The following is a 25,689-nucleotide window of genomic DNA, read 5'->3' on the forward strand; positions in this document are numbered from 1 at the left end:
ACCATCTGTTTTTGTCACATTGAGTGCTTTGATCCTGACACCTGTAATGTGAGCCCTAGATGTGCTGGTGGAGAGGAGCAGCATTGGAGCAGTGTTGGAGCTGAAAACAAAGCTGTGTCATGTCACTTGCCATCAAGTGACTACTTTTTTTTCCTGGTGCAAGATACTGTATTTTTACCTTTTTTGATAGTTTTTCTGTATACAGTCCATAGTGGCCAAAAACAAGAAAATCAAGTTTTAATAATTTATTGATACAATATGGTATTGTATCTTCAGGCAGATACAATACATTTTTATTTACAATTTTGTATTTTTCAACAGATACAATACACAAGTATCTGAAGATACTGTATTGTAGAGTATCTGTTTCACCATTGCATACAGGCTGCCAAGTAGGATTCCCTTGTAACTGTAAAAGGAGATTTGGTTAGACTTTTTGCGGTGCCCTGACGGCAAAGTCAACATATGCACAACCCATCAGCCCCCAAAAATTGATCAGTCAAGTTGGAAATTGAATGGCAAGGGGTTGTATACGCACTTGGGTTGTTTTAAGCTTCCCAACATCACAACAACTTAACAGATGCTCGCTCGAGCAGGCAATTCTACCTATTTCTTTGTCAATGTTAGGTGGTAGAGCCAATACTTCAGACACAGAATACAATTCAAAAGATTTAATTGCGTGATCAATCACATTTATCTTTATCAACAAGAGAAGTTTATTCACCTGTGGCAGCCTTGGTCTCTACGTCAGATTTCTTGAAGCAAATGATTCCATAACGTGATCCAGTATTCATGCATGGAAGTTTGATGGCCTCTGCTGAGATGGTGGCAAGCAAAAATATGGCTGCAGAGGACAAGAGCATTACGGATCTGATGACTTTTTCTAAAAATAAACAATTCAAGAAGATTGAAGGACAAGGTAGCTTTGAGGGACGCTGATATGTACTCCTCTCAATGAACGGCACTGAACCGGTCATTGAGAGGAGTGAACACCCCCTCAATGACCGTCAATTTCTGCCACATGCACACATGTGCTGGCCGGTCATTGGGGGAGTGTGTAACTCCGCTCAATGGCCTGTGCCGGCCATCTGCACGGGGGCTGGGGCATACGGACCGGGAGCTGCTGCCCTCAAACTTTCTTTTTGAGGGGCTGCATACCCAACTGCTTAAGTTTTGGCAGGTCAAAATTCCCCGGGGTGGGTTATTGGGGCAGGGGGAGCTTATTTCTTGGATTAATATTATAAAAAAATTTACATGATGGAGGACACCTCCAAAATATCCAAGATTCTTTGGAGGGTGCAAGCAAGACCCCCTCTTTTGATCCATCAAAAAAAAATCCAGAAAAACTCCCTCCTTCTTTTGGGGGAAGTCGCTGTGCACAAAGTAATTTTTGGCTTGCGCCCACAGCGGGCTCAACATCAGGGGACGGTCCATTCTGTGCGCAAAGAGTTTTTCTCTGCTGCGCAAAGTAGGTCCAATAGTTTATTATATATTAAGACTTGTGGTTCTTAATGTCTAGACGTGTAGATCTAGAAAAACTTCTTTACTGTTTGAGACATGTAGATTCTCAAGTGTTGAGACGTGTAGTTCTCTCCTAAAGTTGTATTGTAGCTGTCACAAGTGTGACAGGTTATTCTAGTTTAAGTAATACTCTGACGTCATAGTCATAAATCATTGAGTCAGAGCACATTCTTCTGTTGACCACCCTCAGGAATTCATCAAGAGAATCAAGTCACCAGCTCCTCTTTCAAAATTCTCTCCTCTCACCCTTGGAAGGCAACAACGGGTCTCAAATTCTAACAATTAAGATCAGTATAGATTGCACTGACATGACCGTGGTCTTTGAATGAAGATCAGACCAACATCAAACCAACTTTGAACCAGTATCTAAAAAGGATCAGACCAAACCTTTGCATGAATTTTGCAAATTCGCTTGTAAACAGGTGCTGAGCAAACGTCTGTGGTGAGAATGAAACATAATTTCTCCCAGATCATTTATTTTCAGTGTTTAAAATGTGTAAAAATGGGAATTTACTCCTCAATTACAATTTGTATTGAGATATGCTCATTACACTGGTTTGAGATATGGCTAACAAGGGGTTTTGAATTTTTCTATTACTTTTCTGTTTCAATGTTAACTTTAAATGGGGACATCAAAAAATTAATTCTTCAATCAGACATAGTATTTTATGCTTAGTTCTTCCAAATACAAAAGAATTTGAGCCTAGAAGACTTGTGCTGAAGCTGTGTGGATAGAAACAAGCTAAAACAACCTTCACTTCAAAATACTATATAGTTTAACACAAATGATTTTTGCCCTTTTTCCTCTCCAAATAGCCTCATAATTAGGAGTCTTCTAGATTGTATTTCAATTTATTTTGAAGAACAAAGCAGATGATTTTTCATCTAGCTGAAGAAGCAAATTTTCCTCTTCCAATTTAAACTCAAATTGCAAAGAGCAACATTTCAAGTTATAGTAAAGACCCACTGAAATTTAATTCAATTTAGTCTTGTGTGCTCATTGAGAAAAGGGAAATTAGCTACATAACTGGCGGTACAAAAAGTGGTGCTGTTGAAATTCCTCATGGATTTTACAGGCGCACTTGATACTTGAGATTGAAGAAATATACATTCTGTGTACAATCATTAAGGTCTCTTGAGGAAGATTCCTCTGCATTCTCTCTGCCTCATTGGAATGTGGAAGAGGCAAAGCTACTTATGTTATCTGCGGACAAGAGAGGCCGGGACTGGTATTAAGTTTGCTCCTGTGGCAAGCCCCACTTCAAGTACAGGCTGCCAGGTAGGAATCCCTTGTAACTGTGAAAGCAGCTTGAGTCATACCTTTTGCGACGCCCTGATGGGTAATTTAACATATGCACAACCCATCAGCTCCCAAAAAGTTGATCAGTCAAGTCGGAAATTTGAATGGCAAGGGGTTGTATACGCACTTGGGTTGTTTTAAGGGTCTCAATAGCACAGCAACTCAACAGCTGCTCGCTCGAGCATTCGATTCTTGACTTTTCTTTGTTAATGCTGAGCGGTAGAGCCAATACTAGACATAGAATACGATTAACAAGATTGAATTGGCTGATCAATCTTGATCAACATGACATTTACTCACCTGTGGCAGCTTTGGTGTCTATGTAGATCAGATTTCTTAAAGCAAACTATTCCATTACGTGATCCAGTATTCATGCATGGAAAGCGATCTGCTGAGATGACATTGGCGGCAAGCAAAAAGATGGATGCAGAGCGCAAGAGCATGATGGATCTGATGACTTTCTTATGAAAATAAATGTTTCAAGAAGATTGAAGGACGACGCAGTCTCCAAAAAGGATCAATCAAGGGCTTCTGTAGGTCAAGTTTGGTGATGTTGAGCAAGTCGTCATTGACGACTTGCTCAAGAACACACCATTTAGATTGGGGGTTAATAAATGTACCTGGTTTTTCTGCATTTGTACCCGGTTTTTGTGTACCCCCTTTTCCGCGTACGTACCCGGTTTTTTTCTACTCATTTCTACGCGACGCAAATAGGCTTAAAATTCATCTACAATCCTGAAAAGAATTATCATGCATTTGAAATGCCAAAAAAGCAACTTTAAGTGATTTAATTAATTTTTTGGCATACCCCCTTTTCCCAAGTGTGTACTAAGGGAATATCTTTTTTGTTACATGTACCAGGGTTCCAAAGAATTGAGGGAACACTTAAACATGCATTTGAAGCTTCCTTTGAAATTTTTGAGAGAAAAAAATAGGTACATGGCAGGTACGTGGTGTACTTAGTAGGAAAATGACTGCTACCTGTATAACTTTTTTGTTACACATTTAAAGAGTCTAAAAATTTCAGAAATGTTTCTATGGTGTATATTCTGTGCGCCATTGAATTTATAGCAATGGGGTAAAGTCCAAACATGATATATAGGGGGGCCAGGCAGCCTTAATAGGAAAAATCTGGCTAATTGAATATTTTTTTGGATAAATTTCCCAGAAGTCTAATGCAGGGGTTATGTAATGATGTATATTCTCTGCGCTCTGAAAATTTTGGCAATATTGGTACCTCACAGAACATCAGATAAGGGGTGCGCATTCCAGTTGCAAGCCCCCCTTGGACGAAGCTGACCTGAGAGGGGTTCCGGTCGACGTGGAGTCTCGGAGAGCTTCCTATCGGAGGGTGGAAGCCGAGCCGGTTTGAGGCAACAGTTGTCCAGAGCCCGCCGGCAGATGTCGGCCCCGGCTGTAAATATGCAACTCTCGCCGGTGCGGTGGCTTCTCGGCTCCCACTGCGCAGCCTCCAGGAGACAATAACCTCTCACACATCACCCCAGGCCGAAGCGTCGAGCACCATGATCATGAACGAGCCCGAGCCGCCTTCACCTCCGCCCACCGCGGGCCCATCTCCTCGCCCATCCAAAAGCCATTACCTGGTTGGCATCGGTCTGCTGTTGGTTGTGGTGGCCCTCTGGGTTGGGTGAGCAGTCGTCTCTCTACATATACTCTTTTTCACCATCTCATCATCGCCCAGCTGACCAGGATGCTTGGACCCTGCAATGGTAACAGATCTTCTTTCTTGATGAGTGTGAGGCCGCTTCCTTTTCCCTTGAAGAACTCCGATCGACCGATAGATAGCCCACTGACTCGATCCGGCCTCCATTCCCAATCTTCTGCTGACAGTCCATGTTCCGAGACGAGGAATGGAACAGACCCTGGCTCGTGACGTTCGTATCCGGTTGACAGCATCTCTCAGCACCCACCGAGTCCTCACTGATGTCTCGATGTGTTTATTATCACAGATACATCTGCACTTCGTCCTTCACTTTATACCTCATTCGTCCAGGCCTGTCCTACCTGCGCTCCCATGGCCTCTCGACCAAACCACTATCTTCAGAGCTCAAAATTAGCACCCCAAAACACTCCCGCCGCCCTGCTAGCCCCGTCCAGTAAGAATACCCACTGCCAGTCGGCTTTCGTCTCCGTTTCCTTCGTTAATCCGATAATATCTGTTTCTCGCATCTCTTAGAGCTGCTTATACTTTGCTCGATGGCAACGACCAAGAACTCAGTCGATCAGAAGTGCGTTCGATCGATTATCTTATCAATTAAAAACAACAGCAGTTTCCGATCATACTTGTGAGCCAGCCGCAGAGTCGAGCCGCCTGTGTCACTCGAGCGTTTTCTGTGCCGGAAAGCCCACTAACAACCAAGGAAATCGTCCATCTGGCCGCCACCTTTGTTCTTCTTTGGTTTGCCGCTAAGTCAGTGAGCCTTTGATACAAATATCCTCGATCAACAATAAATGATGCTTATCGTCGTATCTGTTTTTTTAAGCTGGAGTGTCAATGCTGCCCTAGGCTACACATCCGTCTCGAGCACGACGATCCTCTCCTCGATGAGTGGATTCTTCACTCTGGCTATAGGAGTAGCCACCGGAGCGGAAACGTTCAGCCTCGGTCGACTGCTGGCCGTCGCCATGAGCGTCACTGGCGTTGTCCTCGTCTCGAAATCTGACCGCTCGGCTTCCAATCAAGACCCTTCCGACCAGGCCTCCTCCCATTGGATCCTCGGAGACATCCTCGCACTCTCATCAGCTGCCCTCTATGCGCTCTACGTCATCTTGATGAAGGTCTGCTCATCTCCCACTCCTGATGTCCAGCCCTTCTTTTTTGTCAACTCGGTCTCCTCTCTCTTGCTGCTTATTTCGAACTGTCATCTTTTTTTTGTGTCAGGTCAAAGTCAAGGAGGAATCACGGGTTGACATGCAGGTTTGTCTCAACATTTGCTTTCGAATTGTGATTCATATTGATAAAGATTCTATTTTCCCTCTATTTCAACAATCTGAAAACGATGATTTCAAAACATATCAACTCGTTAGTTATTCTTTGGGTTCGTCGGCGCCATCAATATGTTATGCTTTTGGCCGATGGGTGTCGTCCTACACTATACCGGCATCGAACCATTTTCACTACCACATACGAGAAAACTATGGATTTCGGTCGTCCTCAATGCAATGTGTACCTTCGTCTCAGATTATATGTCAGTATCATCCCCTTATTGTTTACTCAAGTACATTACGAGAGGAGAATTTCACATTTCAACTTCCCTTGTCCTCTCCCCTCACGCTGCCTTAGATACATGCTGGCCATGTTGAAAACTTCACCCCTGGTTGTTACATTAGTTGAGTGTTTTTTCAAGAAGCAGCCATTGATTGACCTGGCTGATAAAACATCCCCGCAATATTTCCATTGCCTAATCATTCCCTTGACAAAAATAAATAGGGCATTTCACTAACATTGCCGGTAGCTGTGATCGGTGATATCTTTAAAGGGATCGTCTTACCTCCCACCTCTCTCCTGGGCGCCGGTCTAGTCCTGAGCTCGTTTGTTATCCTCAGCTTGGTGGAGCAACACCGATAAGTCCAACCACACGACTCCTCTGTCAAAGTTCGTGCTTGTCTTGAGATACATTCCCAACTTCTTTTGCGGACCTCTTTCTCTTGTTGACTCATAGTTCTTTTTCTTTCTGCCTTGCTTCTAACAGAAAGACTTTGCGATTAGAACATCATAACACAGGGCTTCAAGCGATTGTATATTATGTATTTGTGATAGCTAAAAAAACGAACTCAGAAACAGCAAGCACAGACCGACACCTTTCGCTCCTTGCGGGATGCAAGATGCAATATATATTAATATGTATACCACATTACAAACATCAGTTTTCATTCTACTTATTGTTCTTATTGTTTTGTGCTTTGTCACCAAGACTGCCAATTGCCCAAAGGTCTGACTAGTCAGCCGCAAGAATATGCTCACTTTTGTGTCCAATTAGAGCACATCTGTTTTATAGCTATACTCCCTTTGTATCTTGTATGCTTTCTGGAAGCAGGGAAACATGTATTCTGCAAAAATGAGCCCAGAAAGGCTCAGAATAACATCTCAGACTTGGTGGAGGACTTTCCGTCAGCATTTAAAAACCTCTAGATGCCCTCGTAGATCCTAACTTACACATCCATCAAAGACCCCCAGCGCGCATGACAGTTGTGAATCCCAGGCTTAGAGAAACATATTGCTTTTCACTTCACCAAAATTAAGAATTAGCTGGTGACAAGTGTAAATTCAAATCTGGGAGGGTACCTCCCTTCCCCTCTGAGACCCTCGCAGTTGCAGATATAGACCCAAAAAGTGTAGATTTTTGTCACTGGCATGTGAAAATTCCAGCTCAATGACAAGCAAATAATGTTGGTGGAGCCAAGCCTTTCTCAGCCTGGTGAGCCAGCATAAACCACACATTGTGCTAGGAAATTCCCAGCCCAACGGCCAGCATGTACTGGCCATTCAGCTGGGCTTTTACAAGCTTGGTGTACAGCATTTACTGCCTACTGAGCTTGTAAAATCCCAGGTAGATGACCAGCAAGTGCTGGTCATTGCGCAAGGGATTCCCTGGCTTGATGAATACTTTTGAGTTTGGGTTTGAGCTCAAAGAGCCAGGGTGCTGATGACCAGTGGATTTTGGTCACCAAGCGCGGCCTCTGCCAACTTGATGACCAGTTTGTGTTTGTCATTGAGCCAGAGAAGCCCTAGCCCAACAACCAGCACATGCTGGTCATTAATCTGGGCCTATCTGATCTTGGTAGGCAGTTTATACTGCCTGCAAGGCTTGGATAGGCCCAGCTCAATGGCCAGCATGTACTGGGAGTCATCTGGGTCTTTCCTAGTGTGATGAAAAGTACACACTGTTCATCAAGTCCCAGTACATGTGCCAGAAACTTGCTAATGTACACCCTCAGGTTTGCCCAAACCTGAGGGTGGACATTACATAAGAAAATGACACTCCCCAGGGGACACAGGGGGACACAAAACCAATCCAAGTTTCCCATGTGCCCACCTTCAAACCCCCAGACACAAAGTTTTTTTAACACTTTTCCTCATATGTGTGCGTCACTTAGGGATGAAACCGGGTTGCGTTTGGGTCAGAAAACAATGCCCAAACCCAACCCAACATTTGGTGCCGGTTGGGCTGGGTCGGGTCAGATTCTGGTTAACACTGCCCAAACCCAACCCTGTTTGTGAAGGATTTGGGTCCGGGTTGGGTCAGGTTTTGGGTCAACCCATATTTATGGATGATATAGAAGCCAGAATTTGATTGCATTCATTTATGTAGTTTTATTTTTTATATTCAATGTAAAAGAATTTCATTTATTGAAGATAAAGCAGTATGAAAAAAATACAAGACACAAGTACATTAGTCAGATTCAAGCTCAATATCTTTGTGCTGTTGGTCAGAGAGGCCCTTGTTGGATCTAATCCAGTCCTGCCCACAGACAAGGGCTTTGAGTGTTTTGGGATTCAGTTGATTTCTAGAGGGGCTGAGCACTCTTCGGCCAGTTGAGAACGCTGACTCGGATGCAATTGAAGTCATTAGAGCTATGAGGAAGTACCTGGCCAGTTTTGAAAGGGTTGGGAATCAGATTGAGTAAATCTTCCACCAATCAAGGATATTGAACAACGGAGTATCAACTGGGATTGTATCTTCTTGCAAATAGAGATTGAGTTCAGCAGTTGCCATTACTGTTGGTACACTCTTTGTCACTTTACTGGCAAAGTACTCCTTGAATCAATTTTTCTCTAAGTCTTCAGATGTTTTTTTTTTGAGAATTCAAAGTTGTACTAGTATTTTTGTTTGATTGAGAGCCTTTGTAGTGTGTGATTTGTGTTTTAAGCTGGAAACAAGCTCTTTAAACAAGGCATATAGTTTTTTTGTTATGGCATCAAATTTTTTTGGAACTTCACATTTGTCTGTGTCCAAATCACCGTTATTGAGCAGGAGAAACTCAATAAGAGATAGTTTATATTGCGGGTCAAAGACAAGGAAAATTGCAGCCAAATCTTCAGGGTTTTTCCAGTATTTGTTATACTTCTCTTGCATTGGTTTGACTAGGTCAGAAAGTTTGGTCTGTCCAGAAAAAAGAGTGTCTTTGAGCTTCTTTTGAATTCTAATTATGTTCACATAAAGCATGTGGGCTGTTGGACAACGAGTCATGCACAGCTTCAATGTTGCTGAGGTAGTGAGAGATTAAACATGTTACATGAGTACATCATATCAAATTCATAGGAATGATAAAATGAAGCTATCTACCTACCTGTGTTGCACATAGAAAGAAAATCCTTCATTGCCAAGATATCCTCCCAGGCTTTGGGATCAGGACAGCTTTTAAAGCTTGCATCTTGCAAGGCTAGATTCTCAAACACCTCTCAGTAGGGTACAGATGAATTGAGCATATGAAATTTTGAGTTCCAGTGCGTTGGCACATCAAGTATTGGCTGGGCTAGATTTCCAATATTGGTCAATTTGAGGGCCTCTTGAAAGTGTTGCTTACGTGAGGGGGTACTTCTGATATATCGGACACTGTCTCAGATCTTGCTGATGGCAGAGGAAGTTTTGTGCAAACCATCTTTAACAATCAAGTTGATGAGGTGTGCAGCACATCACACATGGAAGAACTTCCCTTCCCTCATTGGGGGGAATCAGCTTTTGTCTTGGAGTAATTGATTGACTCAAGCAACGGCAACATTGTTTGCCGCGGCGTTATCAACGGTAACAAAAGACACTTTATCAATGGCTTTCCATTCAACAATCACTGAGAAGAGCTGCTCAGCAATTACTAATCCCGTGTGAGGAGGTGGAAGTTCCTTGAAGGAGATGAGCCGCTTTTTGAGAGTCCAGTCGGACGAGAGGAAGTGGGCTGAGATTGGGGCTTCTGCTGAGAAAACACCCAGTTGGTTGGAGTCAAATTCTTGGAAACTTGCAGCGTAGTTTGCTTGCTTTGTGTTTGATAAGAGCTGCATTGTTTGAGGTGTCTCCAAAGATGTTTTGTTCCACAGGAGCTTTTGGCAGTATCAACAATGCCCTTTTTTGTCTTTGCCTGTCTCAACATTCAAACAAAATCAAAATTAGACTCATTTTGATTGATGTAAGATTGGAGAGATTCATGACCAACCTTCCCCACTAGGTTTAAAATGGTTCCATATCTTCCTTGTTGTTTTACGTGATTTTTGGCCTTGAGTCATTTTTTTTCCCCAGCTGAAGCAGTTAATGGGGTGGAATCATTTTTCAATGGTAATGGTATAGATTTTTCTTGAGTTTCACGGGGCTGATCAATGACCGCGATGTCATTTTTGTCTTCAGATTCAGTTTCAGGTGGCAGGTTTTCTTCATTGAAAGAAGCATTGTTAGTCGCCGCGGTATCATCTTCAGTTGAGGAGGGAACATGCTTCTTTCGCTTGAGGGGGTGTGCTTGTTGGGAGCAGGTCTTGGGCATGGTGATTTGTGAGTGTAATTGTATGGTACCAGTTGCCAGTTTGTCTTTGCTGAGTCAATTTCAGTGCTGACGCCCCCGCAAACCAGTGATTGGTGGCCCAGCGGGAGCGCCGCGCAATTGGTGTAGCCTGGGAGCACAGGGCACGGGTTGTTACATGGGTACCTGCCAGCTTTGCGGGTCTGTAATCGGGTTGGCGGGTTGACCCAACAGTCAAAATGGCTGCCCAAACCCAACCCAAAAATCTAGCGGGTCTGTGGCGGGTTGGGTTGAAAATCAATTTTTCAGACAAAAGCCAACCTAAACCCGGCCCCAGACCCAACAAGGGTTGGGTACCCGCCAGGTTGACCCGACCCACTTTCATTCCTAGTGTCACTCTTGTTGTTCCACAGCCAATAATTGAGTATTCTGGATACAGCAGGTCTGCAGTACCAAAGTCTTTATAACAGCCTATGCTACTTCAGTGAAATGTGACAAGAGCAAAGTATTTTTCATAAGGCGGTGCTGTTTGTTTTTGGAATAAAAACAATTCCACAATGCAAAACATTGCCTGTCAGTGGTCACTTGGCTGAAGAAATATTTTAGCATAAGGATAGGTACATTCTTGGCAACACTTTTGTGCATTGAAGCAGCTTGCATACAAAATTGTGATCATGATGAACCAAACACAAAGCTTCAACAGAGAGATAAGGATGTGTTGACATTGAGTGACATATCATTTCACAACCACTTCACCTACAGTTACCCTTGTATTGGGAAGAAAGTTGAACCAAGTTACAGTTGACATTGAACTCACATCATACCAAGCAACTGGTAAAATGTTATGGTCTGGCACTCTCTAGAGAGTGCAACAAATCCTTCCCTGGTGAGAGAGATGTGGGATACCACAGTTAGGCTTGAAACTGAAATAAACCCATACAATGAAACAAAACAAAATCAAAAACTGACCAAGCTTCTTGAGAAACACACTGGATAGATTTGTCGTCACCTTTTCTTTGGTTGTGGTGTGTGAGGAATGGTGTCAATTCTGGGAGGGAGGAAGTGGATGACAACTTCTGAGCTGACCAAACCTCCGCCGTCTAGCTCGTGAGTGATGAATTTTGGCTGAGTTGTGGGTGTGCTGCGGCCCAGCTGGTGGATGTAGGCTGCCCCGGCGGAGTGGCAGGGGAGCACGGCGACGATGGCCAGCGCCGAATACTCGCTGATCGACTCGGCCCAGAGGAAACCCACCCCGCCAGCAGCCATCGCCGACTTCCTCCGCCAGCGATGGGCCGAGCTCATTACCCCCAGCTGCTTCGAGCTCGACGCGGACTACCGGCTGAGCCTCAAGCCGAGAGAAACCGCCGAGCAGCCGCCACTCGCCACCCTCGCAGCCATCGCCAGCCTGCTCTCGGTCTACGTCCAGACCAACTACACCGGGCCAGCCCACGCCGGCCGCCCCCCCATCGCGGTCCTCGCCCAGACTAGCGATCCAGACGCAGAAGCAGAACTCAACGCAGCCAGCCTCGATGCACTCTCACTCGCCGGCGAGCCAGCCTACCATCTCGCCAAGTCGGCAACATTCCTGCTCATGGCCATCCTGCTCATCGACCAGCTCAGCTCGTCGGCCGCCGAATTCCCAACGGTCATCTGGTGGAAACTCAGGGCAGAGATCCTCCGCAGACAGCTCTTCGACCAGCCAATCCCTCTCCCCAGCCAGCTGCTCGATCAGATCCACCGTCTCGCCCATGCTCTCCCCTCAGCCGATCCCTGCGACCTTGACCTGTTGCCCATGCTGACCCTCGAACGTGGGCTGGCTGAACATCTGACGGGCAACGAGAAGGCGGCCAATCGGCTGTTCAGAGACGCGGTCTCTCAGGCTAAATTCGAATGTAAGCCTCCCCATCAGCAATCGCCAGTCATTTGATGATATTGACGATTATTTCCCTCTCAGATCAACTGACTGGTATCCCAGGAAAAAGGACCAAATTCCAGGAAAAGGAGATCAGTCAACTCGTCGTCCTGGCCCAAAGTCGCACTCGGCCCACCACCGCAACTGCCACTTCATCCACAGCCGTCCCCAGCCCATCCACCCAAGAGTCGATGCCTGTCACCCTCACACTAGATGACGATACACTCATGGAGAAAACTCAGTTCACCCAATCAGCAGACTCGCCCTTGCAGCTCGACCCCTCAAACCAACCCAGCCTCTATCCGCTCGACCAAGCACTCCTCCTAGCCCTCTCCCTCTCGATCAAAAACACCAGCCCGGCCCACGGACTGACGAACGCCCAGATGGCCCCATTCATCGAACGCGTGCTCGAGAACCCCAACAACTGGTCGATCCACAGCATGGCCCTGCTCATCCGCAGTCGGCTCGAGGCCCATCGCACCCGGACCGTCGAGCGAGGCCTGTTACAGCTCCAAGCACTGGTCGACCAACTGAGCAAGGATGCCGAGAATGACCCGGCCGACAAGTCCACGGCACTCGAGAGAGTCCGCTGGACATGGAGTCTGGCGCTCCCCTCACGATGGGAGCTCGAGAGGGAGCTCGGACAGAAATTCAGCGGACTGGGCCTCACCCGGAGCGCGCTAGAGATCTTCGAGCGCCTCGAGATGTGGGAACACGTCGTCCAGTGTCACCTCAACCTGGACTCCAAGACGATCGGTATCAGTCTGGTCCGGGAACTCATCGAGGGCAAGAAGATCGAGTCGAGCCTCAAGATGTCCCGCTCTCGCTCGACGAGGGAGCCGAAAAGACTCGGCAAACTCTGGTGTCTGCTCGCCGAACTCGAGGGCAAGCCCGAGCATTGGGAGACCGCCTGGACCGTCAGCCAACACACCTCGAGTCGTGCCATGCGCTCCCTGGGCGCACACCACTTTATGCAGGGCGACTATCCGAAAGCCAAGCAGTGTCTCCTCCGTGCCCTCGACATCAACCCCCTCTTCAACAAGACCTGGTTCATCTATGGATGTGCAGCGATGAGGACCGACGATTGGGATGAGGCCGAGCGCGCCTTCCGGCGATGTGTCGGCCTGGACGATGAGGACGCCGAGGCATGGAACAATCTGGCAACGGTCCATCTCAAGAAGGCCAGTCTGATCGACGAGTCGGAGCAGCCGAAGGAGGGTGAAGAAGGCGAGCTGAAACTGAAGCCTCTGTTATCTGATGAGGATGGTGACTTGGTAGGCGGTACCGAACCGGAAGACCAGTCCGAGTCATTATCAGGAGGCAAGTTTTCGCGGCCGATGGCGGCGTTCTACGCGCTCCAACAGGCCGTCAAGCTGTCGTACGACTCGTGGCGGATGTACACGAACTACATGCTGATCGCGATGAGTGTGGGAGAGTACATGGAGGCGACGCGGGCGTTTGGGCGGGTGATCGAGATGCGGGGGGAGGCGGGGATGGATATGGAAGTGTTAGAGAAGCTGGTGAAGGTGATCAAGCTGCAACGGTCGTGCGATCCGGCCGGCACGGAGGGGACGATCGAGAAGGCGGCGGCGGCGGACAGCAGACAGGGCAGACTGTTCGAGCGTCTCGTCGACGTCTTCGACCGCGTCGTGCTCCCCAAGACCCCCACTATGCCCCTCGTCTGGGAGCTCCGATCCGAGCTCGCAGAGCTCGGGGACCAGCCGGAGGCCGCCCTACGCTTCCAGATGGAAGCCTATCGCGTCGGCGTCTCGGCCACCACCGACCAATGGCTCAGCTCCGTCGACCAATGGCTCACAGCTACCGACCTCCTCAAACGCACCCTCCTGAAACTCATCCGCATCGGCCCCACCCTCTCCTCCCCCAATACTACTACTACTACTACCAGTGATACCCCTGCTGAAAAATCCGCATTTGTTAATTGGAAATGGCAGGCTAAAAACCTTGCTAAGAATTTCTTGGCCAAGTCTCGTTCCACCTTCGAGTCTCATCCCTCTTTTGATCTTTTGGAAGAATTCTCTGCTTCTCTTTTCTCGTAAAAACAATCTTGTTTTCGTGCATAGCATTCTCTGCTTTTCTCTCTCCCACCAAGGTCCTACCGGACTTGCTGTTTGCCCACTGTAAAAAACATGTCGGGCAGTGTGCGGGTGGTTATCTGGATGTTGCGGACGCCAGTGGGCGGTCCTCCGACTCCTCCAACAAAACTTGGTGCGATCCTACATTAAAAAGGTTGCCTGATGAGTTCGCAACAAATCTATCTACACACCAGCTTGTAAAGCCATTGTGGCCCACATCGCAACAAGATATATTTATGCTCATGTGTGTGTGTTGCGCAGGGGAGTCTAATAACAATGAGAAAACCTTCCAATACGAATAAAATTCAAATCAAACAAATAAAAAAAAATAAAAAAATAAAATAACCAATGGCCGATGATAGTGGTGCCTAAACCGTTTCAATTTCAGGCACGTAACATGTTTATCAAGTAACCCTTGGCGGGCTCCGACATAATATATCCCTTTCCATTTTTGGTGAAGGTGCTCAAGATACTCTTCAGTGACTGCCAAGGATGCCTGACGAAGTACCGAATACCTTCCAACTGTCCTGCCAAGACGAATGCGAAACGTTCATGAACACGATACGTGGAGACATGAGGATTGGGAGGAACGAGACAGAAATCCGAGTGCCAAGTCGAATAGGCCAACTTCTCGTATTCAGAACAATCCTCGACAACGCCATGCAAGTGCTTGATGACTTCTGATTGGCCTGTCCCGGAGATCCCGGTATAATACTCGTTCAATATCTTCACATTAAGACCCAAGTCAGCCCAGATCAACTCTGTGCCTCTGTAGTTGCCCATCCCACCGCGACCATGTACCCGCAGACTGAGCTCCCTCACTCGGTCCTGGTATAACTGGCCACAATTCCTGTAGAGCCAGGCTCGTTCGGCGGATTCCACCCATGGTAGCACATAAACTCCCTCGTCAACAACAAGCATCATGTCAGAATAAGCACGCTCAAGACTCCACCTGTCCCAGACACTATCCTGTAGATTTTTCGAGCCGAATTGAAGTGCGTCTCCTATCAACAACATCGAGAGAATGTCGACTCCGAATTCTCGACTGGCTGTCTCGAGGTCAAATGATGTCCACCAGCGGCGAGGATAGCTACGTTCATGGAGATAATATGTTAATAGCAGTCGTTCCTTGCCCTTAGCTCCCCCATAAATACTGTTGAGCACGTAAACAACATGCAGTTTTCCAATGAAATCTTTTTTGGTCTTGCTGGCTCTTGGACCTAAAGTCGACGTGGGAATCTCGACGATCGAGCCAGGATCCTCGGAGAGTCCGAAACGCTTCTCTAAATTCGCCGCCTGTCTCCCCGTCATCATCCCCTCCCTAATCCAAGACTGCTTTAATTTCGTCCAATTCCTGGAAATACTGTGATATCGTAAGGTGCGCAAAAATGCAAATAAGCGTCGGGTGCCTTCGGTCTTCCCTAAGATCTTGTGGATCTCATCGATCGCTTGATTTCGCTCCTTCCCAGTCATCTCCTTGAATCTCTCGTACACTATCGTATCTTTATATTCCGGTGAGATCCCATAATGAGCTTCCTGATGGTCGAGGTTCAATTGCAATGCAAATCTGACCATAAAACTTATATCTAATCTCTTGTGTTCCCAACGTGCCACAACGTCCTTTCCCCATCGGTCAAAAAACATCTGAATTGTCGGTTCTGAATACATGGCTAACCGTTTACTTTGTAGTCTCGATCTCTGCTGTCGGGATCCTTGACCAAAAAGATCTGAAAGTTGACGGTCGGTTTCCACCTTCAAGCCATTTTGATTGATCTCGAAAGGATTCATCAGTGTGAATGAAAGCTCAGATGATTTTGGCGATTCTCTAAGTCTTTGTAATTCGAGCTCTAATGACTCGGCTTGATAATCATAATCGATGTCGAACTTCATCGGCACATCCGATGATATTTGCGTGAATGTTTTGGGGGTGTTGTGCTGTTCCTTGGCAAGAATATCGATTATGTTTTGCTCATCCTGGCTGATAGAGGGAGAATTATGATTTGTAGTATGATGAGGTGACAAATTCTTGTTGTTGCTGTTGTCAATCTTTGGCGTTTGGTCAGCCATTTGATCATTTGCCTTGACTGCTGAAAAATCTATAACAGGATTGTCAGAGACCACGCTTTCCGGTATAGTGGTACCACTTGATCTCAGACCAGATGCTGTCTTTAGGCTGGAGCTTGAATCCTCTGCTTTATAACCATCTGAATCCTTTCTGGCATCTGAACTGCGAATAAGGTTCACCGTTGGAGATCCAGAAATTCCTGTTGGTTTTTTGTTCTTTCTATATTCTCCTGGTGAGCTTAAGAGAGGTTTATGTTTAAAATTTGGGTTTGATTCTGGTTTATTACTCCCTGACATTGGTGGTGATTTTTTGTCCTTATTAACTGGTAATTTACTACTTGAACTACTGCCTACACTCATGTTCTGCATCTGATTACTTTGTTTTCTTGGTTCCATATCCAACTTTTGAAGCCTACTCTGAACAAGACTTTTCTTGGTAGAATTTTCTTTTTGGTTTCCACTACTATCTGAATTATCAATGAATACCTTGTTGGCTGTTCCCATCTTTGGATCTGATCTCTTAATTTTCAATTCCTTTTCTGTCTTGATCAGTTGATCAGGCTGGACTGCTACATGATCAATCATGAATCTCACTTTTGATTTATGATTATGTTTGTTCTTTGTATCTGGATAAGTTTCTATTTTTTTGATCTGATCATCAATTTTTTTAACTTTTTTTGTTTGGTTGTCTAGTAAAATTTTGATGGGTTTATTCTTATCAGTTTTAGATTTCTCTTTTTGGTAATCAGGTTGAGGTTTCTTCAACTTTTCTGATTTCTGGATTATAGGATGTAGATCAGTATGCAATTCACTCTCCTGATTAGACTGTTTTATGTTCATATTTCTTTTCATATCTTCCATCTTAAACTTGCTTGTTTCATGGCCTTGGTTGCTTGTACCTGTTTTGTCATCTTGAGCAGCATCAAACAAAGATCTGTCTGATTTGCCTGGAGAGACCTGAAAGTTTTCTAGAACCTGTGATGCTACAGAAGAGTCAGGAGATTTTGAATTGCTTGGACTTGGATATTGATCATCTCGATCAAGAAAATTTCCCCCAGGGAACTCTTGGTTGTCCCCAGGTGAACTCATCTATGAAAAATAATGAAATGAAAAATAAAAGATTGTTTTGTATATCCTTTAGTCAGTATTTTTCCCTTATGGGATTCAAGATCAACCAAAAACAACTGGAGGCCCACTCTCAAAATATCATCATGAAGTGGATGTTTCTGAAATTGCCTATCATTTTCTTTTCCTTTACCAAGAGAATCTCCCTGCTAAAGGAAATTAAGATAAGTTGGTAGTGAACTGCTGCTAAAAGCAATTTACCATTTGGTTTGGGAAGCTATTCTGAGTACCTACCAGATCAGATTTTTGAGGTTTCAAATTCTTTGGTTTTGGGGGTTTCTGATTTCTGAATTGATTCTTATTATAAGAATTTCTCAAACTTTCTTTGCTTCCATTCCCTTGTTTAAATTCACCTTCTGGGCTTCTGATCTTTCTGCTGAATTCATTTCTGAAATTTTCTGGATATGCGCCAGTGACAGAAGAATATTTTGAGTTCCACACAGGATTGCTCAATCCCAGAGAAGGAGAGTTGGAATAATAATTCAAGTTTTCCCTAGGGTATCTCGAGTAGCCAGAGGAATACTCCACGTTTCCAGAAGGAAGATACCAGGATGGATGTGTGTGATGTTTATAATCACTATGTTGATTATTATAGTCCAGCATTGTCAATCCTTCTTTAGCTCGACGGCTCGAAATTTTTCCAAAATCCAAGTGCTTAGCTGAACCAAACAACTTGTTGTCATTAAAGTGGTTCGGGGGTTCATGGTAAGCATCTCCGTTGCCAATGCCCTGGAGTATCAGTGCATTCTTGAATGTCAGCCACGAACGTACAATTAACAAAAAACGTGTGCCAGTGCCACTTACTACTGCATCAGTTCTGTGCAAGTCGCTGTTTGGCTCAGTTCCCCCCTCCTTGAGCTGGGACCAATCCACCCATGGTGTATGCTGGTCCTGGTCATCAACATGATGCACAGACGGTGAGAAGCTTCCTCCCTCCGGAATTAACATGCTAGTCCTTATGTTTGAATTCAAGTTTGTAGCTTCTGAAAAATCATTTCTCCGCGAGCTTTCCATTTCACTGGTACATTCCTCCGTCGGGCTTGGACTCGAATCTATACCCAAGAAGGCCACAACGCGATCCACGGTATTCCAGTCGCACGACTCTGGATGGTGTATTCCAGCGGTAGCTAATCGAGTGGCATCGGTTCCGGCTTCGTGTGCGATGGCCGCGCCGGTAGCTATGTGTATAGTGGCTTTGATCCTACTCGCAATAGCCAACAGGATCCACAATTTGGATGATTGCCGAATCAATCGATGCCTGTGAGGACACATTTTCAGAATAATTGAGATTGGATTAAAAATCAGTGCAACAATGAAGTAAAATCCTTGTGTGTGTGAGGGGGGGGGGGGGGGCATACATGAATATCCTCTCGTCTACTTGGTTTCCGCCGCCGTTACCTACCATTCATGGCTGGCAGACTATTGAACAGTTAAGCTGAGGCTGTAAAGTCTGACCACACTCGCCCAGTCTTGATTGTCTGCGCAAACCGAACATAACGCAAGTCTCTCCGAGGAGGTTGGCGTCTCCTCGGTATTTACGCTCATGTGCAAACGCAGCCGTTCGTGCCTCAAGTGTGTCTCGCGGCCCCCAGCCAAACTCGAGATACTTTAGAGGGCTATGAACGGGCGGAAAGGTCGAATTTATTAACGCAGAAGCCTCCGCCGGACTTGTTTCGGGAGAGGAACTACACTGGTGTTGCGGCGAGAAAGAGACAAGTTATATCCATGAATAAACACTTTTAAAAACCCATACATTGGGAAGAGTCGAGACCGTCAAAGTTCTTTTGGGGTGTTTCAATGTTTGTCGGCGCCATTTTTGAAAAATGCGTGCTACCCGGTGCCTCAAAATTACCAGAAGCTGGCGCCTCTGGCTGAGAGCACCGAGACGCGCTCGAGCTTAACAAAGCCTCCCAGTGAGGCAGCCCCGCAGAACTTAGCTAATTCCCTCCTCGGGGAGCGAACGAGAGGAGTAAACACTCCCCTCAATGACCGATTCTCTCCGGTCATCGAGAGGAGTAAACACTCCCCTCTATGACCAGGTCCGTTCCGGTCATCAAGAGGAGTAAACATTCCCCTCAATGACTGGGTCTGTTCTGGTCATCAAGAGCAGTGTTTCCTCCACTCAATGACCGGGTTCGCTCTGGTCATCCAGATACATGTATGGTTCTCTCCAGTCTCAGGTCATCAAGAGGAGTATAATATAAGAAACTCCTCTCAATGACTAGTGTTTCCTTCTCTTGATGACGGGGTCTGCTTTGGTCATTGAGATACATGCGTCCCGATGACCAGAACGTTCCAGTCATCGATATACGTGCATCCCGATGACCGGAACAAGGATTGCAGAGGGTGGTGGGTGGTGCTAGGTGGTGCTGGAGGAGTGAGCTGTCATTTTGTTATAATTGGAGCTGAGCCGCGACTGCTGTGAAATGTGTTTGCGGGCCGGGGAACACAGGCAAACTGCACCCCGGACCGTTGGAGATGCTCTTACCTGCAAAAACCTGTAGGCCTGAGAGCCCCAGGAATATCAGCCTGTATCAGGCTTTTTTCACTTTTCTCCTTTTTTGTAAATCAACCTTCAGCCTGCTGAGGCTGCCCCTTTGGTCTTAAGAAGTACTCGGGTGTGCACTTCTTTTGATGTAATTTAGGCCTTGTAGCTGCCTTAGTTACAGCCATTCCAAAAAAGCTTGGCTTTGTTGGAAGGAATTTCCACCCAAACTTTGTATCGGATTTGCCAATAATCACTGGCAAGGTTGGACATATGTATATTCATGCCCACCTCATTCTTATATGCAGGGTGCATATATAGCAGCCAGATGCCCTCAATCATCTTGTTCCTTTCATTTTTTCCTAATTCTGAGTTCAGAATCAAGCGATTTGGCTGATTCTACCCTGGATGGCATGCTGATCAAGGTTGCGAGGTTGGAAGGTGCTGGTCCCAGCAGCCGGCGTGTTTTTTTTTGCTACCAAACGGCTTGATTGGTGGGATCCTGCAAGCGACTGCGCTTGCAGGTCTGGATATCATGTGTCCAACCTTGATGTTGGATGCACATACATTGGCAAATCCAGAAGGAATTTCCAGCAGAAATTCCTTCCAAAGAAGCCAAGCTTTTTCGGAATGGCTGTAAGTTAGGGAAAAAGGGGCAGTGCGTCGGGGTGCCAGGTGATATGAAGCCAATCCCAGCCGCTCTTCCAACACCAGGAAAAAACAATGATCACTTGCCTACAAGTGACATGAAAAATTACAAAGGCCCCTTTGTACTTTGCTATGTCACTTGCAGACAAGTGATCATTGTTTTTTCCTGGTGCAACCACATATTAAGTGGTTGTATATACAGCCAATCCAAAAAAGCTTGGCTTCTTCGGATGGAATTTCCAGCGGAAATTCCTTCTGGATTTGCCAAAGCTGCGGGAACTGTGCAGATAGTATCTGCACAGTTCCCACAGGTTACGTACGTACGCTAGTCACACAACAACCCCTGCGCCCTCCATTGCCAGCAAGTGCCAGGCCCCACGACGTGGGTCTCTCCAATGGCGTCATTGCCCTCACCCCAGCCGGCCAAATCCGAACCGGATATTCCCCACGCCCAACGTCAATATCAAGGCTAGCGCCCCCCCCCCCCCCTCAGATTTTTTCCCTCCTCCCACCATCCGCCGGTCGATTCAGCAATCAGAGCAAAATGGGTAAGGCATTTTGCAGCCTTTTTCTCATTCCCCCGCACCTGTAGCTGATTAATGGATCATCACCACCCAGAAGACCTCCCAAACCCTGAATCATTGTTGATTCCCAAGACGCAAGAGGCCCCGCCACCTGACCGAGCTCAAGAGGCCCCGCCGCCTGGCCGAGTTACCCCGGTCCACATTGACTACGTCCTTTACGTTGAGAACACCATCTATCAACCACTGCCATCCAGTCAGGGTCAAACCACCGCCCAACCGGCCAAACAGTGGATGAAGATGGTTCGCAAGTCCTCTCTTGGCCCCTTGGAGATCAATATCCAGGCGTTATTGTCGCGCCTCTTCCAAAACCAGGTCATCATCCACATCTGTGGAAACAAGGAGAACCTGGCAAAGTTTCTAAACGATTCGAACACCCTCGGCGACATCACTTGGTACGGATCAATCTACGGACACGCCACCTACGGGGTCTCCCACCTCTTTCAGGTCAAAAATGCGAGCGACTTCTCCGAGTTCACCAGGGCAGCAGCTGCTGCCCCCAATAAGAAGGTGGGTTTCAAACTTACAATGGTTGACCCCCGCAAAGACCAGAAGGATAGCGCAAAGGTTTGTTTTTTTTACTAATTATTTGGCCCACCTCACTCATTACTGATTGTTTGGGCTGTCTGCAGGAAGCCCAAATTGACACTGTGTTGAGATTGAAATATGGGCCACCGGAGGAACGCGCAGTTCTGGAGCGCAAACAGCGCCGCCTGGCTGCCAATGTGAGTCTTTCTTTCCTCAATTTCTTGAGGAAAGAAACTCCGCATGCTGATAATCACCCTACCAGCCAAAATCCAATACAGATCCAATCAACCCCGTGGTTGCAAAAATCCGATCAAAGTGTGTAGCTCATACGGCTGGAGGTCAAGAGTCCCAGGCGCTTGTGTTTACCTGCCCGGAGGACCCAACGCGCACAATGCTCCTGCCCTTCAAGCAGTTGTGGGCATGGGCGAAGGCCATCGTCAATAATGAAGCGGGGGTTGACTACGACCACCCCCCAACTTCGGTCCTCTTTGTATGGCGATCGAACATCAAATCTCCGCAAAAACACTCCTCAGGTGCCCTCGAAGCAAGCATGAAGATATCCCCCCCAAGCAAAAGGGGTTCGGAGTCCACACTGGCTGTTGGGAAATCCACAAAGCGTGTTGCCTCGTTCTGTTCTTCAATCTCCTCCACCTTGGTCATGGTTGGTGTCAGTCAAACACCATCTGGCAATACCATCAGTGAGCCAGATGAGATCGAAGTTCTTCCGACCTGCCCCAACACCAATCTGGTGATGCACAACCCAATTACCCATCCGGCCTCGAATGAGCCAACCACCAATCCGGCCTATCTAGCGACTCCTCTCCCTTCAACAGTGGGGCGCAGTGGCTCCTTTGGTACAGACATGTCCTCGGCCATCAGTACTTGGTTCTCGGCCTTCCTGAACACCCCAGCGCCTCTTGTCCCTGAATGTCCAGCCTTGGAGAGCATCACCTTGGAAGAGTTCCTCTGCAAGGCAAACATTCCAGTTACCGACCGCGCCACCCGCCTCCGCTTGGAGCTCCATGGGATCGTGGACTGGCTTTATTTCAGATTGGCGACCAAGTTGCAGCTCATCCAGTTGGGTTTTACCGCGGGAGTGGCCCGCTACCTTTGCGAGGGGGTGCCGCGCTTGTTTAGGCGCTATGGAATCAGAGCTATGTCTCCCAACAAAAATGAGGACAACTTGTATGAGGAATAGGTTGCAACAGTCTCCCACCCGGTTCCCATCCTTCAGAATCAGATCCATTCTTTCTATTGTTTTATCTTAATTCACTCCAAATATCCAAACAAAAAAAAGGTCCTTTTTACTGTCAGCTTGTTAGGAAATCAGATGTTTTGTGGTCGAGAATAACTGAAGTGTGTGCAATCTGCGCTTGTTAAGAAATCTCATGTGTTGTGGTTGAGAATAAATCAAGTGTGTGCAAGGATTGAAGAAACAGATCTACTTCTAAGTCGCACCATAACCTGAAGCCGCTTGACAGGCAAATTATGAAGGCGCTTCACAGGCGGGATTTTTGGCCAAGTCCCACCAAAAACACTGAAGGCGCTTCACAGGCGAGATTTTTGGCCAAGTCCAGCATCACAGGCGAGATTTTTGGCCAAGTCCAGCAATGAAGGCGCTTCACAGGCGGGATTTTTGGCTAAGTCCCACCAAAAACTTTGAAGTTTTTTCACAGGCAAGAGTTTTGGCCAAGTCCCACCAAAACCAGCTTTCAGCTTTGCGCGCGTCATGTTGTCCGCGCTTCCATGCAGTTTTTTGAGTCTCCTAATCAACATAAATTACCATGTATGTATGTACTTAAAAAAAATCACCATTCAAGACGACAAATGAGGTCAAAAAGAACAAAACAAGAGGAAAACATAGGAATAACCCAACACAGTTGAGGGACAAGTTTGACATTGAGAAAAAAGAACCAAACAAAATGAACCAAACACAAAAGTCACATGTACCCACAGGACCGGAACTCCGCAGCCATCAAGGCGGGGGTGACCAGTTCATTAATGTAAAGCTTGATTAGATCTACATCTTCCATCTCGTCCCCAGTGAGAATCAGGTCCCGGCGGAGGTGGCTCTTGAGGACCGAAAACACTTTTTTGATTGGGTTGAAGTCAGGCGAGTAAGGCGGGAGGTATACAAGCAGGACTTGATGATTTTCGCAAATGTCCATAATTTGCCCGTTGTGATGGATGCGAGCATTATCCATGATCAAAACGCTGTTTGTACCTGGGAAAGGGTTCATCGTAGGCATCTGAGGGGTGTTTGATCTAAATTAGTCGCTCCGGCCAGTACATCACAAAGGAATGAGATGCTCACAAGGACTTCTTCAAGGAAGTACTCAAAATCGATCCGCTGGATCAAGCCCGGTTGAGCTATGACTCCCAGGACTCCATCCAAGGAGACCGCAGGCAAAAGACTGAGCCTTGGGGAGTCGTGCGTTCGTTTGATTCGCTTGGTTCGGGTCCCTTTGACGGCCCAGCCACATCGACGTTGTAGTTCATCTACGCAAATTGCAGACTCATCTTCAATTTGTGTAAGAGTCAGCTTACAGTTGGCCAACAAAAAGCGGAAATAAGATTAAAGGTCACCTGTGAACACCAAGAATTCTGGAGGTAAATCGGCCACCTTCCCAATGAAGTCGGCCCGTTTGATCTCGCACTGGGCGGGATGGACCGTTCTAACCTTCTTTTTGGTGAGTCCAAGTCGGGCGCAAAGGTCATTGTAGATGGTCGACAGAGGGATGCGAATTCCAGTTGCATCTTCAACACATTTCTGGATTTCGTCTAAGTACAGAGTTGGGTCCGTCGCAAGGATGTCTAGCATAAACTCTCTTTGATCGGGATCAACTTGCAAAGGCCTCCCTCGTTGGAGGTACAAAGCTGGGTCTCGTACCACATTGGTTGTGGTGAGGAATAGCTCCTTCCAGCGTCGGAAGGATTGAGGCAAGATTTGGGCGTCCAATAGGTCATTGACCTCTTCCCTTTGTTTTCCTCGGAGGATGAGCTTGACCGCCACCGCCTTCACTTCCGGTGCGTACTTGACAAAAACCATTGGTACCGCGAATCCTCAATTTGCTGCGGTTTGGATTTTGGTGGGCAAAAGGAGAGATTTAGCTCTCCAAGGTCTTTGAGGAGAGGCAAGGAAAGAAAGTGTGACTAAACTGGCTGAATGGGTTGACTGGGAGGCCTAGGCTACCTGCTTGGTCTGATTTGATCGGCGGATGGTGGGAGGAGGGAAAAAATCCGAGGGGGGGGGGCGCTAGCCTTGATATTGACGTTGGGCGTGGGGAATATCCGGTTTGGATTTGGCCGGCTGGGGTGAGGGCAATGACGCCATTGGAGAGACCCACGTCGTGGGGCCTGGCACTTGCTGGCGATGGAGGGTGCAGGGGTTGTTGCGTGACTAGCGTATGTACGTAACCTGTGGGAACTGTGCAGATACTATCTGCACAGTTCCCGCAGCTTTGGCAAATCCAGAAGGAATTTCAGCTGGAAATTCCATCCAAAGAAGCCAAGCTTTTTCGGATTGGCTGTATCTCACCGAACTTAACCCAAGACCCTCGCTGCTGCGGGCGTCTGGTCTTGCAAAGCAAGCCTCCAATAGCCCTTGGCAGGAGGGACTTGCGCGCTATCGCCCCTTTTTGGCCTGCCAAGATTCTGAGTTTGGCTGGGTGGTTTCTTCAAACCATCACAGTTCCTTGCCCTCAAACCCTAATACCCTAAAAATTTGCTTGGCGCAAAGCCTTGCTTCTTGCGCGTCATCTCATACAATCTGAGTTTCAGTAGACTTCTCCATCCACTCCAAATAAATTATCAAAGTAGTCAAAATTTTACCTTTGCCCCAGTTCGTTTACAGAGAGCGTCCGTGCTGACCAGCTTATGTACGTTCCTTTTTTTTTGAGTTACAAAATATCCAATGCACAATCCCACGCATACACATTGTACCGCTCATCCAGGATTCAATCCGA

The 25,689-nt window shown here is 46.7% G+C and overlaps 4 protein-coding genes across 4 annotated transcripts; 2 read left to right on the top strand and 2 right to left on the bottom strand.

The window, feature by feature from the left end:
• Nucleotides 1-4,350: 4,350 nt before the first annotated feature.
• Nucleotides 4,351-6,410, top strand: PtA15_2A641 (uncharacterized protein; the record flags this gene model as incomplete). The annotated part of the gene is made up of 11 exons (XM_053166682.1): nt 4,351-4,469; nt 4,559-4,577; nt 4,673-4,716; nt 4,792-4,938; nt 5,019-5,070; nt 5,137-5,252; nt 5,326-5,620; nt 5,724-5,759; nt 5,870-6,030; nt 6,126-6,171; nt 6,273-6,410. The coding sequence occupies 11 exons, from the start codon at nt 4,351-4,353 to the stop codon at nt 6,408-6,410; spliced, it is 1,173 nt and encodes a 390-aa protein (XP_053017879.1).
• A 5,469-nt stretch (nt 6,411-11,879) lies between these two features.
• Nucleotides 11,880-14,257, top strand: PtA15_2A642 (uncharacterized protein; the record flags this gene model as incomplete). The annotated part of the gene is made up of 2 exons (XM_053166683.1): nt 11,880-12,180; nt 12,243-14,257. The coding sequence occupies 2 exons, from the start codon at nt 11,880-11,882 to the stop codon at nt 14,255-14,257; spliced, it is 2,316 nt and encodes a 771-aa protein (XP_053017880.1).
• A 420-nt stretch (nt 14,258-14,677) lies between these two features.
• On the bottom strand, nt 14,678-16,360 carry PtA15_2A643 (uncharacterized protein; the record flags this gene model as incomplete). Its single annotated transcript, XM_053166684.1, has 1 exon — nt 14,678-16,360. One exon carries the CDS (start codon nt 16,358-16,360, stop codon nt 14,678-14,680), a length of 1,683 nt encoding a protein of 560 aa, XP_053017881.1.
• A 1,251-nt stretch (nt 16,361-17,611) lies between these two features.
• Nucleotides 17,612-18,887, bottom strand: PtA15_2A644 (uncharacterized protein; the record flags this gene model as incomplete). The annotated part of the gene is made up of 4 exons (XM_053166685.1): nt 17,612-17,631; nt 17,836-18,211; nt 18,287-18,740; nt 18,841-18,887. The coding sequence occupies 4 exons, from the start codon at nt 18,885-18,887 to the stop codon at nt 17,612-17,614; spliced, it is 897 nt and encodes a 298-aa protein (XP_053017882.1).
• Between the last annotated feature and the right edge of the window lie 6,802 nt (nt 18,888-25,689).

This window comes from Puccinia triticina, chromosome 2A (assembly GCF_026914185.1).
Source record: "Puccinia triticina chromosome 2A, complete sequence".
NCBI classification, from domain to species: domain Eukaryota; kingdom Fungi; phylum Basidiomycota; class Pucciniomycetes; order Pucciniales; family Pucciniaceae; genus Puccinia; species Puccinia triticina.